The sequence below is a fragment of the Netta rufina genome, assembly GCF_964035555.1.
Source record: "Netta rufina genome assembly, chromosome: 12".
NCBI classification, from domain to species: Eukaryota; Metazoa; Chordata; class Aves; order Anseriformes; family Anatidae; genus Netta; species Netta rufina.
The window spans coordinates 3,285,824-3,304,034 of NC_140135.1; the positions used below are offsets into that span (position 1 = coordinate 3,285,824).

The window sequence follows — 18,211 nt, forward strand, 5'->3', positions numbered from 1 at the left end:
TATACTTACACCTCTAACATCTCCAATACTTCTCTTTAAAAAAATTACCTTCTGTTTTTCTCTATAATCTTCACCTTCAAAGTTGTATAAGCTCATCTCTGTGTCCATAGTGAAGTTTCTTAAAGAACTTTCCCCCATTTTCTGCAATCGTTCATTCATTTCAGCTGTCTGAAATAAGAGACATTTTTAGGCTTACTCAAGCTGTTCTATGTTTTCTGCAAAAAAAAAACAGCTTTCATCATTAAATGTATTTCATGTCGTTTTCTGCTTTAAAACTTTACTTACATTTTTCTTATTAAGCAGGATTTGCCCACTGTGCTTTCCAATTTTGAACAAACTAAGGCTTCCCATTATACTGTTTATTAATGGTGTGATGTAGCCCTACAACTATATAACTTTTAGATTAAATGAAATTTGTGCCCAGCACTTCATTTTTTCCACAGCTACCAATTCCCTAATAAAATTCTATAAAGATTTCGTGCCTGTTACAATTGTTGGCATAAAATTTACATGTTTCTAAGAGTTCAAGAAATAAACAATGCTTAAGATACAATGCACTTAGTTTGAACTAGTGAAAGTAATTACAACTCACTACTCCTACTCCTTCTAGGCTTTCATAAGGTTTGAAATATTTATGAACAGTAAAGTAATATGTGGGCATATAAAACAGATTTACATAATAATTAAAGTGTTCTTGTCTTCTTCTATAAAAAGTATTTTGCATATCTATGTTTAATGTTTGACAAATCACAAATTCCATACAAAACTGCTCTCTAACCTTCTTTTCACCTCTTTCTAAGATAGTGGTTATGTCTTCTTCTGTCAGCTCACTGTCCTTAGATGCAAAAACATGTGTAGCTCCATGCCGGATCATCTGCAGCATTTCATCTTTTGCCAGTTTGTTAGACTGTTGGTCTATGAGCCTTCCTGGAATTAGAAGAAATATGTTGAAAGTTGTAATACAAAACTTCCAGTATGAACATGCAAACAGTGGATTTTTTGAGTCCACCAGCAAAACAAGCAAGCAAAAGACAACTATAGGAACAAATTACTCTTCACTCGAACTGAAAATAAACAAACTGGGAACTTCTAGGTAAATACAAAAAATGACTGCGCTACAAGACATAACAAAGAATTTGTTTCACATGAGATAATCCAATTTTATATTTAAGATTTTTTTTTTGCAAAGTCAGCTGGACTTAAGATTAAAATCCTATTTCAAGATGAAAAGTGACAAGATATTATAATCATTAGAAGTATTGAAGATTTTTTAACGCTCACTTTACTGATCTCAATGCATTTCTGAATACTTTCATTTTCCCCAGAACTCTAATTCCTGTCCAAAAATTCCACCAATCCTGTCTCATCTTCATAGACCATCACAATTTTGACAATTATCCATTAAGTAGACCACTCTCAAAAAAAAAAAAAAAAAAAAAAAGTCATATGGCTCAGAACCTACAAAAACTTAGATAGATAACTTCAGGTTTTGACAAACTATTCTTCCCAGAGCTTCTAAACACAGCCACACAAAGCAGTTTTAATGTTCAGAAAATTCAGATGTAGTAAAAAGCACTCCTATATAATTATCTTTCATGGAAGATAGCTTTTTTCTCCTCTTTTTCACTGTCACAAGAAAAAGTAATACCTACTTCAGCAGTACTTTCTTCATTTAGAGTCTTACTTTGAATCTAAGCCCACATCACTCAGGATAATAATTCTCTCAAAAATTAAGCTGAACAACTGAATAACTTATACATTATAATTTAAGTAGCTTTAGCATACTATTATTATACACAAGGCCTGTTTTCTCTCATACTGTATGCTTGTACAGTTATTTAACCCATAATTTAAAGGGACTGAACAATTCTGTTGCAGAAAAACATTTAGAGCAGTTGATACCTTGTTGTATAACTATAGAGTCCAGTCTCAGTTTTATTTCAGCTCTTTCTACAATCCTCTCTTCAACAGTATTATCAGTGATTAGTCGGAACACCCGTACTGGTTTCTTTTGACCAATACGATGCGCACGATCCTAACAAACATAAATCAATGAGTGTTCAGCAGCAAATACTCACAAGCAATATGCAGTTTGCTATATAAGCAGAAACATCAGACCGAAGCTAGCATAAATTCCTTGGCTCCTTCCTTATTCAACAGTATACAAGAGTAATCTACTTATATGTGGCTATTACACCTTTTAAGTCTGGGTCATTCTATTGCAATAAACACATCTACCTCATCATAAATGCAGAAAATGGAATGCCTGTCTGAACTGCTGCTGGTATGTGGAGATACAACTACATATGCAGACAGACCTGCATTGCATTCAGTTCACGTGACAAAAGTAGCGTCCCTTGACACCCCTAGCTTGATAGTACTAATTCCATGTGCAAAGTCATGTAGCTACAGCTTCAATAACAGAGCTGTCCCACATGAGCTATGTTAAAGCATCAGTATGCAGCTCACATTTTACAGGTCTAGTGCACAGCAAATGAAGTTAGAACAAACATACTTTATTTGTTTCTATCAAAACTTGTGGCTCTCTTCTCCAGCGAGCTTATATGAAAATTTGTCCTCAGAAAAGAAAAAGAATAATCGTCCTTCAGACTGCTGGCACCAAAATTGAGTGTCCTCTAAAGAAGAGCTGTTAAATCTTTTACTCTTCTGCGTCATATTCAGTAGCTTCCTGAAAAACCTAAAGCTCACAAATCATCCTGGTCAGTTTCCAGGAATTTAGTACTATTAATATTGGTAATCAGTCTGCATCTCAAACGAAGGCAAAGATATTCACAGTAAATTCTTGATTTGTTTCAGAACATTAGAAGACAGGACCAATAACCTCAAACATGCAAGAAGGCTCATGAGATTTTTTTAATTCCAGAATTATAAACCTTGATTTTAGAAATTAACTAGCAGTCAGAAAGAGAATATAAGGGTTTCTTTTCATAGTTTTGACTTTATTTGCTGGTACATTTATGCAGAAACAAGGTGGTTTGCAAAAGCATAAGCCTTCCAAGAGGGCTGAATGTAATGCTGCAAGCTTTTAATTCTCTACTATTTTGGCAATAGCCAAAGTATTATTATTTCACTCCTTACTTTGTTGGTAATGAAGACAAAAACCAACAAAAATGCAGGTTCTGGAAATACTTACACAAAATTGAACAATCATAACTAATTACCACCATGTATTAGAAAATTAACTCACCATGGCTTGCAGATCTACTTGAGGGTTCCAATCTGAGTCATAGAGAATCACCACATCAGCAGTTGCCAAATTAATTCCTAGACCTCCAGCTCTGGTACTCAGCATGAAAATGAATTTACTGCTGTTGGGAGCATTAAATGTGTCTATTGCTTCCTAAAAGAAAAGCATCATTAATACATCAGAGCTGTTTCCAATATGTTAATTACATTTCAGTCAAACTTCTTGGAAATTTAATTTTCAGAGCAAAAAATCTGTAACAGAGAACTTGGATATTTTCACTTGTGCAAACCTACTCCGAGTTAACAAAATATGCAATTGTTCACTTAGTTGAGGAACACATGAAATCTACTTTACTATGAACTTATGGTTAGAAAAAGTATACAAACTCAGCTGCCTTTTCAAATCATAACATTTTTTGTTTTTAACATATGATTTCTTTTAAGGAAGGATAACATATTTTTAGGAATTATAATCATCTGCAAATAACAGCTTCTTAATTTAATACGTAAAACAGACATATTTTATTTATACATCTGTCCTACCTCTCTTTCTTCATGTGGTGTCTGTCCATCAAGTCGGCAGTACTCATATCCACGCCACATACAATAGTCTTCCAAAATATCCAATAAACGAGTCATCTGGCTAAAAAGTAGAACTCTGGAACCTGACAGAACAACACAGAAGATTTTGTTGTTGATTTTATGTTTTTACATTACTCTCAGTATAGAGCTTACTATTGAACATCAGTAAGAACTCACGTGCAATATTCTGTACTATGCTAACTTAAGTCTTTCTTTTGAAGTTACTTTTCTGGTATTGATTTAACTTCTCCTCAAGGCCCATTGTCTGATAATTTATACATAAGAAATATGCAGCTGAAGAAACAGAACATGTGAAAACATGGTAAGATAAGTAGCTGACAACTGGCGTACACAAACAAACTAATGCTCTCATCAGAAATGCTCTTCAATACAGCAGGTAGACCTTTCCTTTCCTTTCTACTGCATCGTATCACTTCCTCACCATTCCCATAAGACCTCCTTTCCTCTGTGTGTTAGTATCTACTGAAAATAAAATTTCAACAAAAACCTCATTGAAAGTAATGAATGCTCTCACTGGAGGAGAGACAAGAATGAATCATGCAAGTTTTTCAATGCAATTTTACTTATGATGACTATTCAGAGCGTTGTTTATAAGCACTACTCACCTTGCTCTCTGAGTTTTGCTAGCAGTTTATCCAGAACTAACATTTTACCACTGTTAGTGATGAGATGTGTGTCAGTGGTGTAAGGAGGGCCAGGCTCAGCACCATCAAATAGGTAAGGATGATTACAACACTTCCGCAACTGCATCAGAATATTCAGCAGACGCATCTTATCCATTTTCCCAGCTGAATTTAGGATATCAATATCTTTCATCAAGATCCTTGTATACCTGAAGTTTTACAGGCAGTTTTGAATAACCGTTTTCATTTCATATTTAAAACATAAGTGAAACCCTGCAAATCCTGATTACTCATTACTGGAAGTGGGAATTGGTTTTGTTCATACAATAAAATGGTTCATTATTTATAAAACTTGGAGAAAAATTCTGACTGATAAGGATTTATAAATCCATACCTAACATAAACGGCAATTGTCACTGAGTGATAGTGATCTATCATGTACTATGTTTTCTTACCATTTTCTTTTATTTTTTTTTAGGATTATGAAGTCAAATAAGATATCACTGACTCTACTGAAACCGCTACATTGACCTGAGATCTGCATAAAGAAATAGACTGAATTTAAAAAAAAACATGCACACTTCTTTCCTCACTTTTATTCTCGGTATGTGGCTCCTGAGGCCACATTAATTTCAACTTTGAGACTTTTACTGGCACATATATATTTGGATCAAAAAATGAAACTTATTAGGCATACATTCTTTCAAATAAACTTGAGAGGAAAAGAAGATTCTGCTTTATTCCTCCCATCCCTTTTTATTACAGTTTTTGAGCTCTTTGCAACACATGCACCCTTAAAATGCCCCAAAGACAGCTATAAATAGGCTTCTCCATTTGACAGTCTTAATATGCAACTGCAAAAAAAATCAGTATGAAGAGCTGTACTGTTTTTCATCAGAAAAGAATCTTGCTTTAATGAGAATAACTCACCATTCCCTCTGCATTTTGCTGAGTCCAAGATAAATTTTTACTTCCTTCTTTGGAGGCAAACTCTTTTCCACTTCTGCTTTTATGCGACGTAATAAGAATGGCTTCAAAACCTATAAAAATTGAGTTTTTTCAAACATACATTTATTTAAAACTGATTACCTCAAATAAAAGAATAGATTAACTTTTGTGACATTTATCCAAAACTAACCAATATCTATTGCTCTCATGGTGACTCCCTCAGAACAATTGTGCTACAGTCTGAAAAATTAAGTTGTCCACTACTAAGCTGCCAAGTTCATACTTGAAGTGTGTAACGTTACATTAAAATTTTCATACTCATCCTACTTGCTGTACTGAGCAAGGACCAAACCCATGAGCTCATAAAATCTATTTCCCTCTACAGTCTGTTTTATTACCACTAGAAGTGTATACCAAATACACCACTTCAAAGATAAGCAATATACACTGGACTTCCTTATGATTTATTTTATTACCCTATTATCTTGTGCACAGCAAAACAAAGATAAAGACGTGCCTTTTCAGGCTAGCCTAAAAGATGTATCAAGATAATATTCAGGATAATAAATAGTTTTCAAAAGGTCTCAAAATTCTCTTTGTATTTTATGTGCAGACTATCTGCTTCAAACAGTAACATTACAAAAACTAGTGACTGAAAAAAATAAGTTCTGGTATTTCATTCACAAAAATTCAGCTGGGCATTTCTATAAGTAAGTCAGTCCTCCATGTTCATCTCTTCAACTTGGACTTAGATAAATATGTAAATACTCAGTTCTTCTTTGTTGCTGTGTATGCTAATGACAACACTTGATTAAGGCTTTAATTACTTACAGCATGAAGTCTTTCTACAAGCTTCTGATCACCAAGACAATTTTTAGTATCAAACCATGAGTCAAAATCCTGTGGGAAGAAACAGCACAAGTATGACCAGTTTATCGTTTGCCTTTTTAACAGACATACTGACTTTTTTCCTCCAAGAGCAACATAGATCTTGAGAAAAATGACTTCTGTGAGTGAAGGAAAATCAGGCCACAATTCTGTGACAGCTACCCAGCACATCATAACATTTAAGTCAACCAAATAACTCCACTGACAAAATATTATTACTATTCTCCATTTCCCATGTTATCTACGTTCACCAGAGGAATATTCAAGCTCTTATCCTTCTTGCTTGTTTAATGATGGGGCAAGAGTAAATGAGAAAACAAAACCTTACGAGGTAAATGTGATACAAAACATGACAGCAAAAAAACACAGAAGTAATGCATGCATACAAGGGAGCATTAACAGTAAAAGAAGAGAAAGATGACTCAAATTCTAATGAAAAAGGGCTTATGCCTATTTGGATGCTCCATATTCTTCCCTCTGCACTGCCTTCCCAAATTTTCCTTCACTTTGCATAACTCTAGAACTATGCGAAGTATTAGATTTGTTATCACTAGCACTGCACTAACACAACGCATTGTTTTAACTATATAGTGCAAAAAAACAGTCTATATTTTGGCAAGCCACAGAGCTTCAATTGAAACCAGGTCTTTCAAATCTTACATCTCTTATTAGGCCGGCCATTCTCTCCTGCAGAAACCAGCCTAAGAATGAAAATAGCAAAATTTTACTTCCAAACCTCTACTCACATCTGCAGAATTAAAGACATCAGGTAAAAGGAAGTTGAGCAATGCCCACAGCTCATGGAGGTTATTCTGTAAAGGTGTTCCAGTAAGCAGCAATCGGTTCGTTGTCTTGAACTCACGGACAATCTCTGACAGCTAGGAATACAACAAATAGTTATCATCACATATTTGAGTATAACCAATTTTCATCTGTTTCTGAAACCATATGAACTGAATTTATAGACAGTGAGCTACAAGAAAGTCATATCCACAGCCTAACAGCTTACTGCTTATATTTAACACATCACACTTAAAATTTGAAGTTTACTAAAATCAGGTGGAATCTTGTGTCAAAATATCTTAAGGATCAAGTAACTTTAATTTTACCTTAGACTTCTCATTCTTTATTCTGTGGGCTTCATCAATTACCAGGTACCTCCAGTTAAATTTTTTGAAGACTGACTTCTCTTTAATTACCATTTCATATGATGTAACACAAACATCCCATTCACCAGGCATCATAACATCACGGATAAAAGCAGCCTACAGTAGAGCAATTGAATTAATAACATTTATAAATATATACAATGTGTTTGAAATTCAGTAAAACCTACCTCTGCCAACATTAACAAAGTACTAAGTTAGCACACGAAGTCTGAAAAATCTTTTGTATAACCAAATGTTACTGTAACAAAAGCTTTCAATCCTTTGCACTTCAGGCACAGACACCGAAAAAAAAAAAAAAAAAACAACAAATTCTTCTATTTGAAGTTCAGTATTTACTCTCCAGTATTTTTTTCTGTAATTTAAACATAGGAAAAACTACCAATAATGAAAAAACATCTAGACTATCCAGCCCAAAGACACACAATCCACAGCAAAGTGTTTTGAAACAGCCCACCTAGCCCACTCCCTCCTCCTCTCTTTCCTAAAAATCTCTCTCCTCTGTCCCATTTATTGATAGGTATACGATATCCTTCATATGAAAAAGTTACAACACACTGCTCTCCAATAACTTTTTTAGTAGGATGCATATATGACCCTAACTAAAAGGACTGATGCGAAGTGTGTTGCCTTGAAGAACCACCTAATAAGGGAGTTCTCTACAGCACTCTGCACTGACTTGGTAATGGAACTATAAGCTCAGAGAGAGACTGTCTCTAATGTGGCTAAAGTAAAAAAAAAAAAAAAAAAAAAAAGTTTTGACAATACCAGCACAAGATTCTGAAAGCATAGGAAGTATACAGTGAAGGTACATGCTTCCCTTCACCACTATCTTAATTTCATCCCATGGAACTAGCAACAAACACTACTGTGGTACAAGTATTACCAGATTCCAAATTAAAGCGATCTGGAAGAGATCTTTTAAAAAAAGAGAATCTTTTACAATCTGACACTGAAGCACTGGAAGTAACTAAGTCATTAGCATGCCCAACAGTTCCTCTCAGAAACAGGCATCCATGCAATCTGTATGAGGGTACCACAGAATTCACAGGAACCTCCAGGTCATTCCCCCCTTTAAGTAACAAACCACCCTATATCTAACTCAAAGCCTTCAGTTAAGAAAGATGAAAACTCTGTGATAGAATCCTAGTTAAAAGGCAAAGTATGGACATTACATGTAAGTACAGTCAACTAAAAAAAAATGTGAGGAAAGAGACAACTAGGTAAGGACAATAAAGGAAAACTAATAAATGCTGTAATAATGTAAATAGAGAAGAAATAAAAAATAGGTGCAAAAATCAAAGAGGAAGACAACAGAAGAGGTGAGTAAGAGACAGCTGCACCTTGATTCCAATCTATTATTTCACTTACTGATCGGCATTTTGTCCTCACAAGTCTAACGTTTTGCATTTCAATGCTAATATAGTTAAAGATCACTGGAAAGAAAAAAGTGGCTTACTGAGAGTTCCACGTCCCCAAATGCTACTTTCTGACAAATAACATACACTTCATTTCAATGTACAACACTTACCCTGGCATCTTTGTCTCCAATAAGGCAAACAGCACGTAACGATGGTACCCAGCGTTTAAATTCATTCATCCAATTGTGCAAAGTTGATTTTGGAACCAGGACCATGTGTGGCCCAGGAATGTTTCGGTAATGCTTCAGATAGCCTAATAATGCTATTGTTTGCAGAGTCTTACCAAGACCCTACACGGACAAAGAGCAGGAAAAGAAACTTTCTAAAACAAAATGCCATACAGAAATAGTTTCAAACAATTTTCTTAGTATATCATTCTGCCACTAGAGCAGTTTATAGCAAAATACACGCAGCAAGAGTTTGCAATATCTTTGCAGTATCTTTCATTATATTACAGTTCCAGGTGTGAAAATCTACCTGTTATAAAATGATCCATACTACTGCACATACAGTCACTACTGTAGGTAGTTTAATGTTTGAATTTTGCTCAGAGTAACTACTACTACTGAATATTAATATCCATGTTATATACATATCTTGTTTATCTATTCAAAATTACTTTATTTTTTACCAAATAATTTAAAAAATACTTTAAAGATGTATTAAGTTGAACTCCAGATGCAAAGAGAAGACATTATGATATTCATCAAAAGCATCAAAACCTTGGACATCAATCTTGCACACATTCATCCTTCTCAGCAGTGCTGGAGAAAGACATTTGCACACCTGTGTTACATTTGAGCATTAACCACATATACGAAAAAAAAAATGGCAATTATACATTTCCATGTATTTGAAATATACACAGACTCTAAGTTACCATTGACACAACTGGGGCAGTAATTACTTGAATAATTCTACCTTTTCATCTACTTTTTACTATTAAGAGATTGACTTAATGCACAAATGCCATAATTTACATTCACTGTTAAGTAATTGGGCAACTGAAGGTTATACAAATCAGAATCATTTAGGTTGAAGAAGACATCTCAGATCTAGTCCAACCTTTAACCTAGCATTGCGAAGTCCAGTATTAAACCACGTCACTAAAATGAGTGTCAGAAAAGGATGGTTAAGTTCCACAAAAACAAAAAAACAACAACAACAACAACAAAATTGTTGCTTACCATTTCATCTGCCAGAATGCCATTAACACCATTTTCATACAGTGAGATCATCCAGTTCAAACCTCTAACCTGATAATCCCTTAGCGTTCCTCCTTTCACATCTGTAAATGTAAGATTCCTCTAAGTAGAAAAATACAAATTCTGAGTATAAAATTTTCATTGTGTTCTGCTCATCAGCTTGTAACTACATCAAAGCAATCAGCAAGCCATCAGTAGAATACTTACACGAAGGAGACTCCTCGAATCGAATGCACACATTAGATGTTTTCCGACTTTCTGACAACAGCTCTTCATCTTCTTCTTGTTCCGTGCGCCTGTGGCGATAGCTGAAGAACACAAATTGTGTGCACATGAAAATTTCAAACTTTTAAAACTAAATAAGAACTTATAAGAAAACCAAGTAATTTACCTACAATGTGCCTGTACGTTCTAGCACCCTGACCTTTGACTAAAATCACATCCTATTAATTCACTGTTCCTCCTGGCTCATTCCAGCTTTAATTGGAAAGGCTGATGTGAATCTCTCCCCTCCAGAGTCATAGCCATACTCTAACAAGTACCACGAGTTCTCTGAGGCACTATTTAATAAGCAACAGAAATAAAACACCCACATCAGAACTGGCCTTAGAACCAATTACTTGGTAAGTATACTATCCAGAAGATTCACACATTTGATCCCCAAATTATTTTTTAACAATTGATAAGACAGAAAACATCATTTGGTTAACATTCCAGAAATTTGGTGTTAGCTATGACAAGACTCCTCATTAACACTACTTGCAGGGTGTGTCTGGATTAGCGACTAATGTAGAAGGACTTGTGCAGTGAGGCAATTCATGCTGAGGATCCAACACCCACATTACTTGCATGTTTTGTTATTTTAACTTGATTCCACTCTGGTTCAACTGACGTGTCCACTAGCAGCTGGAGCATATCAGGTGCATTCCTGGAGCACATCTTCTGGTTTAGTGTCATGCAAAATAAATTCAATTTATGCCATTCAAAACCACTCCACAATATAGACCAGAATATGGTAAACAGCAATAAACAAGGATTTTAATTTACAAGTGCCCTCTTGATCCAAGCTCATACTAACCTATATGAGCCAGTATACATATATCAACCCATTTTTAATGAAATTGTGATACACCGTTAATAGGAAAAGTTCTGGACTCAAAGCACAATCTCTATGCTATTAAATAAATTTGTGTATTAAACGGCATAATTAGTTTGAAAGCATAGCAAGTCAGAAGTAAGAATAAGACATACTCCCCAGCTGAAATCAAACACTGCTTTTCATCTTTCTTTATCCGTGGCCGTCCCAGCTTGACTTTCAAAGGAGACGTTGGTGATTTTTGTGCCGCAGGTTGGATAAAATGTGCAAAGAGTTCTGTCTGCTTCAGGAGGAACTCAAATCTTTTTGCTCTATCTGCTTTCTGGTTTCCAAAGTGGGAAGAAATATTAAAAAAAAATAATAAAATAAAATCAATGATTTCATTAAAAAATGTATTTTTATTAAGAAACAGAATTGAGACACTCATGAAGGCAACTTATATGAGCAAACACCGGCAAGACCACCTGCTTACTCTTAGCCAACTCAAGAAGGCTACAGGCATCGTGAAATAGCTCTTGAACTGCTTCAGATTTCAGCTTAGCATGAATTGCTTTAGAGCACCCCAAGGTGACTTCTGGTAGTTCAAAAGACCCTTCATGAAAACCAGAGCAATCTGGAAGACAGTCAAGAGCTGATACCCTCCTCCTAGCAACTCATCCCCATTCAAAATCCAAAAATTAGTAAAAACAACTCAAAAAGAGTTTACTCATGTATTCCTTAAGCCTGCAGGGCACATGAGTAACCCTGAGGGCATGTTTAAAGGATTCTGCACAGAAGGTATTTTAAAAGTACAGTTCTGACTTGCGGTAAAAGAAATCCGAGCTTTGCTCATGTCAGTGGTTCCATCGGCTTCAAGGTTATCAGGACTACATCTGAGACAACATTGTGGTACCTCTGGATTTGGAAGTATGACTAAAGTAACAGGGATGGACAAGCTCAACACTGCTTGCACTGAAGTTCATGACTTTGGCTGTCAGATTTCAAAAGGATCTGGTTGATGCTTGCCTGAATGTGAGCCAGCAGTGTGCCAAGGGTGGCCAAGAAGGCCAACGGCATCCTGCCTTGTATCAGGAGTAGTGCAGCCAGCAGGAGCAGGGAGGTGATCGTCCCCCTGTACTTTGCTCCGCTGAGGCCGCCCCTTGAGTGCTAGGCTCAGCTTTGGGCTCCTCGCTACAAGAAGGACACGGAAGCCCTGGAGCGTGTCCAGAGAAGGGCAATGAAGCTGGTGAAGGGCCTGGAGCACAAGTCCTGTGAGGAACAGCTGAGGGGGACTAGGAGTGTTTAGTCTGGAGAAGAGAAGGATCAGGGGACACCTCATTGCTCTCTACAACTCCCTGAAAGGAAGGTGTGGGAAGCTGGGGGTCAGCCTCTTCTCACAGGTAACTGTGATAGGACTAGAGGGAATGGCCTCAAGTTCCACAAGGGGAGGTTCAGGGTGAAAATTAGGAGACATTTCTCCTCAGAAAGAGTGGTCAGGTGTTGGAACAGGTTGCACAGGGAGTTGGTGGCATCACTATCCCGGAGGGTGTTCAAGCAAAGGTTAGGGACGTGGTTTAGTGGGTAACATTGGTAGTAGGGGGACAGCTGGACCAGGTGATTTTGAAGGTTTCTTCCAGCCTTAATGATCCTTTATTACTTATTACATTTGTGACAAGGCATATGCACACATCTATATCACCATACCAAAACACATCATCCCCTGCATACAAAAAACTTGATTTTCAAAGAAAAATAGGGTAAAAGGCAACTGCTACCAGATGAACGTAATTGCTATCAGTCTTTGTGCCATTTCTAAGCATTGTGTAACACTCTACCATTTAAAGCAATTTTCATGTGATCTCATTTTTCTGTCTTGCCATAAGCTATGGAAGCGAAACTAGTTTTGTACCATAACCTTTTTAGAGAAGTGTGAGCAAAGCTTTTCTGTGTGTAACTTACAAGTGTAAGCGCTCTAACAGCTGTAACACCAGAGATAAAGGCATTAAAAATGAACATGCAACGCAACATCTTGCCACATGAGGGCACTGTATTCACAATGCATTTATTTTAAAAGTGGGTGACTTGCGACCAAATAAACGTTATCCAGTTCATTCTCAACAAATGAGTTTGTGTCTTCTGTCTAGACAAAAGAAGTATTAGATCAGGTAGGTAGTAATCTGTGATAATCACACTCTTCCCTGGACCCCAGAAATTCTGCTGGAATTACTAGGCATCCATTTAATGCTAGATCTTTTAAGATAGATGCAGCAGGACACCAATTCCCAGCTTTATTCAAGAACTTCATAGGTGTGTCACTCAAGAACAAAACTTGCAGTGTCCACCTGGTTTCTTCCTTTGTGTAATACAGAAGAGGTCTTCTCTCTTCTCCAGCACTGTAAGCTCCCTAAATTTTGGTCATGGATAGATCCTCTTTTGCATTGTTATGAATCATATCACAAGAAATCTCAATATTTAAACCCTTTTTATTTTTATATGACAAGAAACTGGCAGCTTCAGTACTTCTTTCATTTAAAGAGAACCTTAAGGAAGCCTCTGACATGACTTGTGAGGTCAAAGAACTATCAGATATTCAAAACTGAAACAGTGGTGTCAAGTGTAAAATGCAGTTGACTAGAAACTCCTTACAGAAGTAGGGTCTCAATATTAAATCTACCTAAGAAAAAAAAAAAAGGAAGTGATCAAATCCATGGTGGGAAAAACAAACAAACAAACAAAAAAAAACACTGGCACCTACTGAGTACAAAAACCACAGCCTCCAACTCCAGAAATCAACACAGACAGAAATACTTGTGAGAACTATCACAGAGATAAAGACAGGGAGATCACTCACCAATTACCATCACATTGAAAATAAACTCAGCATAAGGACGAATAATACAGTTTATTGGCATTTGATAATAGACTAGAGCAGTGAAAACAAAAAGCAGCCTAAAAACATCTTCCCACCACACACACTCTTCTAATTCCACTCCCAGGCAGTGCAGAGAAAGGAGGGTTGTAGTCAGACCCCGACATTTCTCTCCACTTCTCCAAGTGGGGTCCTTCCCAAAGGATGCCATCCTTCAGAAACTGATCCCATGTGGGCTGCCCACCAGCAGCAGCTCTTCAAGAGCAGATCCATACGGGGCTGTACCACGAGGCCCCCCGCTGCAGCATGGAGACCTGCTCTGCCATGGGACCCACGGGCTGCAAGGGGACAGCCTGCTCCACCAGGCGCTGCAGGTGAACCTCTGCTCCAACACATGGAGCACCTCCTGCCCTCCCCCTTGGCATCTGCAGGGCTGGTTCTCTCACACTGTCTCACCTCTCTTTCCCAGGTGCTGTTGTACAGCTGTTTCCTCCCCCTTCAACCTGTTCTCAGAGGCACCACCAGCACCACCCATGGTCTCAGCTCTGGTCAGCAGCAGGTGCTTTTCAGAGCCAGCTCTTCTCTGAGAGAGGGCAGCTTCTGGACTCCTTCCAAAGGCCATCACTGCAACACCCCTGTTACCAAAGCCTTACCCCATACACCCGACACATCTGTTTGTTTAACTTTTCTGACACACCCTGCCTGCAGTAATTTTTTGTTACTTGCAATTTTATTGACCTAATTCAAGCAAACAAGTGTCAAAAAAGCTGCAGTATGCTTTGTTGTGAGAACACTTACCATCTTCTCTTCATATTCTGGATCAATTTCTTTTTCAGGCCTAGCCGCCTTTGGAGGAGGCTTGAGTTGAAATGGAGGATCATTTTTCTGAAATTCAAATTGTAAACACTATTAAATATCAGTGTTATTTTTTTATTATTATTATTTTTTAAGAACGCAGAAATATCAGATTTTTAAAAAGGTGATGACTTCAACAGGGAGTGACTGCATTAGTCACATTACTTCACCCAAAAGAGAACCAGTTATCTATGATGTAACTGAAGAATGACCAGATAAAATGTAAATAGAAGGTGAGTCTCATTCTCATGTTTATTTCTGGAAATAGGATCCAAGGTGGAAGAATTGAAGGAAAGCACTAAAAAAGGGCCAAGCTTAGTTTTTCATGGAGAAGTTATTCTCAGCCAAAAAACTCAAAGCATGTTTCTACAAATTCAATTACTACTTGCTTTACCAAAAAAAAAAAATAGCAGAAGTCATAATGCTGGCAGAATATAATTTCTAAAAAAAGTATCATAGGAAAGAATGTTTTGTGCAGTTGCTTTCCCTACCACCACCCAATTCAGCCTTGAAGTATGCCTTTCTACACATCTTCAAGTAAAAATTATTAAATACTTCCATTTTTGAGAGGCACTAAAAGATGCAAAGTGTTTTTGAAACATATTTAACAATTTGAAAGGAACAGGCCAAGCGCATGCCTGCATAAAAGCAGAGTCAGAGGTCGGCAGGCACCTTAAGCATCAGCCCACTATAAAGACAACAAAATGAAATAAACTATACAGGGTCAGGTAGCAAAAACAGACCAAAACAGTACTAAATACATAACAGCTTGTAAAGCAGCATTCTACTTCAACTCCAGAACCGTTACTGATAAATATATATGCCAACTTACTCTTTAAGATAAGGCAGAAGGATACAAATAGGAGGGATGTTTTCTAAAGCTCTAAAATACCTTTTAAGTTTTGGCCTGAAGACCTAAGTCTCAGCAAAGATGAACAGCAGTAAGTGCATAACGAAGCTGTTTGATGATTTAATGATTTTCTAAAAGCCCCAGTTCAATTTTACAAGGTCAAATGATTGTGTCAAGAGCGGGCAGCAACTAAGATTTCCTAGGGTAAGTCACTCAACTTTTTCAAGCATACAGGTAACTAAATGCAACAGCCATGTCTCTGGGACAAAGCCAAACAGTTCAGTGGCTACAAATCCCTTCTGGCTGCAACAAGTTGCTCAAGTAAGATGTAACTTATCTCACTAAGTCCTAGGGCAGATGGCTCCAACAGGGTTTCTGATGTTACATTTCCCCAGAAGGAAACTTCATGGTGGCACACCAAACAAATTTTATTTGTATATTTGTGAACAACACATTTCCTGAGTTAAACAAGTAAACAAACTGACATTAAAAGTTACTGCAGCTACAGTGTTTCAGGTCCTACACCTTGACTCTCAGTGTAAAACATCTGTATCTGTGTCCCTGCTCCCCTCACTGCAGTGAGCTGTGGAACACTGATGGCCCCAAAACATTAGGAAAAAAAAAAAAACCACGAATAGGAGACTACCAAAAACTGATGAAAAGAATGTAAGACACATGCATCCTTTCTCTTCCTGAGAGTTTACAAGGGAAAAGCATATTGTACTTTAATTAAAACACTATTCTTCATTCAAAAGTTACTCCGTGCTGGTGGAGCTGGACACGTAGTAGGAACGAGCATCATCTCTGAACTTGCTTCGGGGTAATATTCTGGGTTATTAAAACCTAGACCTTGCCAATTCTTAAATTCTGATATGAACAACACCGCCTCTTTTACTACCAACAATATCATGTACCTAACATAACCCAGAATCACAGAATATTTTATCAAGTTCATGGGAGTTTTACCCTAAAAACTACAGAATGCATCTTCGTTGCTTAAAGGGCTGATTTAACAGGAAATAGGAAGACCAGCAGAATCCTCACTGCAAACAATTAAAGCAGTAAAAGGGGACTTTTGCTTTTAACTTATTTTGTTCACGGAGCTGGCTAGTAACAGCCTGCTTCTACTGCAGAGAAGTAGAAATAAGAGGCCCCCTGAGAAATGGTGCCATTTAAATCCTCACAACAGACAGGACCGTGCAGCAGCTTCCAAAATATCAGGCCTCGGCTGCTTCAAGGGTCCAAAATACTTCACCTTGAAACCTCTGCCAACCAGCCCAAGCGGAGCTCCCAGCAGGGATGTAACACAGTGAAAGGGGCGAGGAGCTCCAGAGGCTGCACATCAGCACCGTCACCATGCCGGTTCCTAACCCTGCAGCACCCAGCAGCTGTGGCCCAGCTGAGGCGGAATTCCATGGCCTAAGTAAGGACCCCGAGCACTCACCAATACTTTCCCTTAAGAAACACGATGATCAGCATGGCGCAGTAGCACAGCATTGGTAATATTCTGAACCATTAACTGCTTGCAAATGATTTATAGAGAGCCTCTGAACGTTTAACACTCATTCCGTATCAGTTAAGATAAGATCTTGCAGAATAAGCTGCAGGCTGGCATAGAAACCCTTAAACTTTTCCCTCCCATTAACACTGCTACAGCGTATTTCACAGCCCTTCTTGCACCAGGGTAAGGGAATACAGCACTTGGCACCCCTGGGGCAGGCGGTGCCTCCCCCCAGCTGCAATCCCGGCCCCGAGCCCGCACCGCCCGCTCCGCAGCCCCCAGCCCCCGGCCCCAGCCCCGCTCCGCTTCCAAAGACACCCGACCGCGACCCCCGGTGGTCCCGAAGGGCCCCGCCGCGACCCTTCGCCAAAAAAATAAACACAAAACGGGACCGGGAGGAGGCCGGCGGCCGCCCTCGCCCTGCCGAGGGGCTCAGCCCGCGGAGCGGCGCCGAGGGGAGCGGCCCTACCGCCGCCCGGGGCTGCCCCCGACCCCGCAGCGGTACCTCCTCGGAGCCGGGCTCCTGCGCGCCGGAGGTGGAGGTGGAGGTGGAGGTGGAGGGCACCTCGCCGTCCGAGCGGGCGGCCGCAGGAGCGCCAGGGCTGCCGGGGCCGGGGTCCATTTTGTCGCGGCCCCTCCGCCCCCAAAACGCGGCGGCTCCGCCCCGCGCAGGCCTCGCGAGGCTTCCGTGAGAGGGGCCGGGGCCGCCGGGGGGTCCCCGGGGCTCGGTGCGGGGCCCCGGGATGTGCACGGCGGGTCCTGCCTGCGGGTCTCGGGGCTCCTGCCCGAGGCTCTGCCGCAGTGCTGCGGCCCTGTGGGGGCGGCAGGGGTGCGATAAGGGATGCGATAAGGGATGCGATAAGGGATGCGATAAGGGGTGGCCCAGGCCGTGCCCCAGGAGGAGAGCCGCCTCTTCGTGCCTTCAGGGCTAATGCGCGTCCCAAAGTGCGGGCCCTGTGGCAGATGTGGGTTGGGAAAATAAAGATGTGTGTTTCCTGGG

General features: G+C 39.0%; 1 protein-coding gene across 1 annotated transcript in view; it reads right to left on the minus strand.

Moving 5' to 3' along the window:
- SMARCA1 (SNF2 related chromatin remodeling ATPase 1) overlaps nucleotides 1-17,848 on the minus strand; it is a 33,040-nt gene extending 15,192 nt beyond the window's left edge. The window contains exons 1-16 of the mRNA XM_084294141.1: nucleotides 17,717-17,848; nucleotides 14,804-14,890; nucleotides 11,313-11,479; nucleotides 10,269-10,369; nucleotides 10,044-10,144; nucleotides 8,967-9,146; nucleotides 7,379-7,534; nucleotides 7,016-7,147; nucleotides 6,213-6,281; nucleotides 5,364-5,473; nucleotides 4,416-4,642; nucleotides 3,751-3,872; nucleotides 3,209-3,361; nucleotides 1,903-2,035; nucleotides 779-927; nucleotides 49-168 (exon numbers count right to left, since the gene is read on the minus strand). Coding sequence (XP_084150267.1) covers nucleotides 49-168; nucleotides 779-927; nucleotides 1,903-2,035; nucleotides 3,209-3,361; nucleotides 3,751-3,872; nucleotides 4,416-4,642; nucleotides 5,364-5,473; nucleotides 6,213-6,281; nucleotides 7,016-7,147; nucleotides 7,379-7,534; nucleotides 8,967-9,146; nucleotides 10,044-10,144; nucleotides 10,269-10,369; nucleotides 11,313-11,479; nucleotides 14,804-14,890; nucleotides 17,717-17,833 — 2,124 coding nt within the window. The 5' untranslated portion in view covers nucleotides 17,834-17,848. The remainder of the gene's footprint in view (nucleotides 1-48; nucleotides 169-778; nucleotides 928-1,902; nucleotides 2,036-3,208; nucleotides 3,362-3,750; nucleotides 3,873-4,415; nucleotides 4,643-5,363; nucleotides 5,474-6,212; nucleotides 6,282-7,015; nucleotides 7,148-7,378; nucleotides 7,535-8,966; nucleotides 9,147-10,043; nucleotides 10,145-10,268; nucleotides 10,370-11,312; nucleotides 11,480-14,803; nucleotides 14,891-17,716) is intronic.
- Between the last annotated feature and the right edge of the window lie 363 nt (nucleotides 17,849-18,211).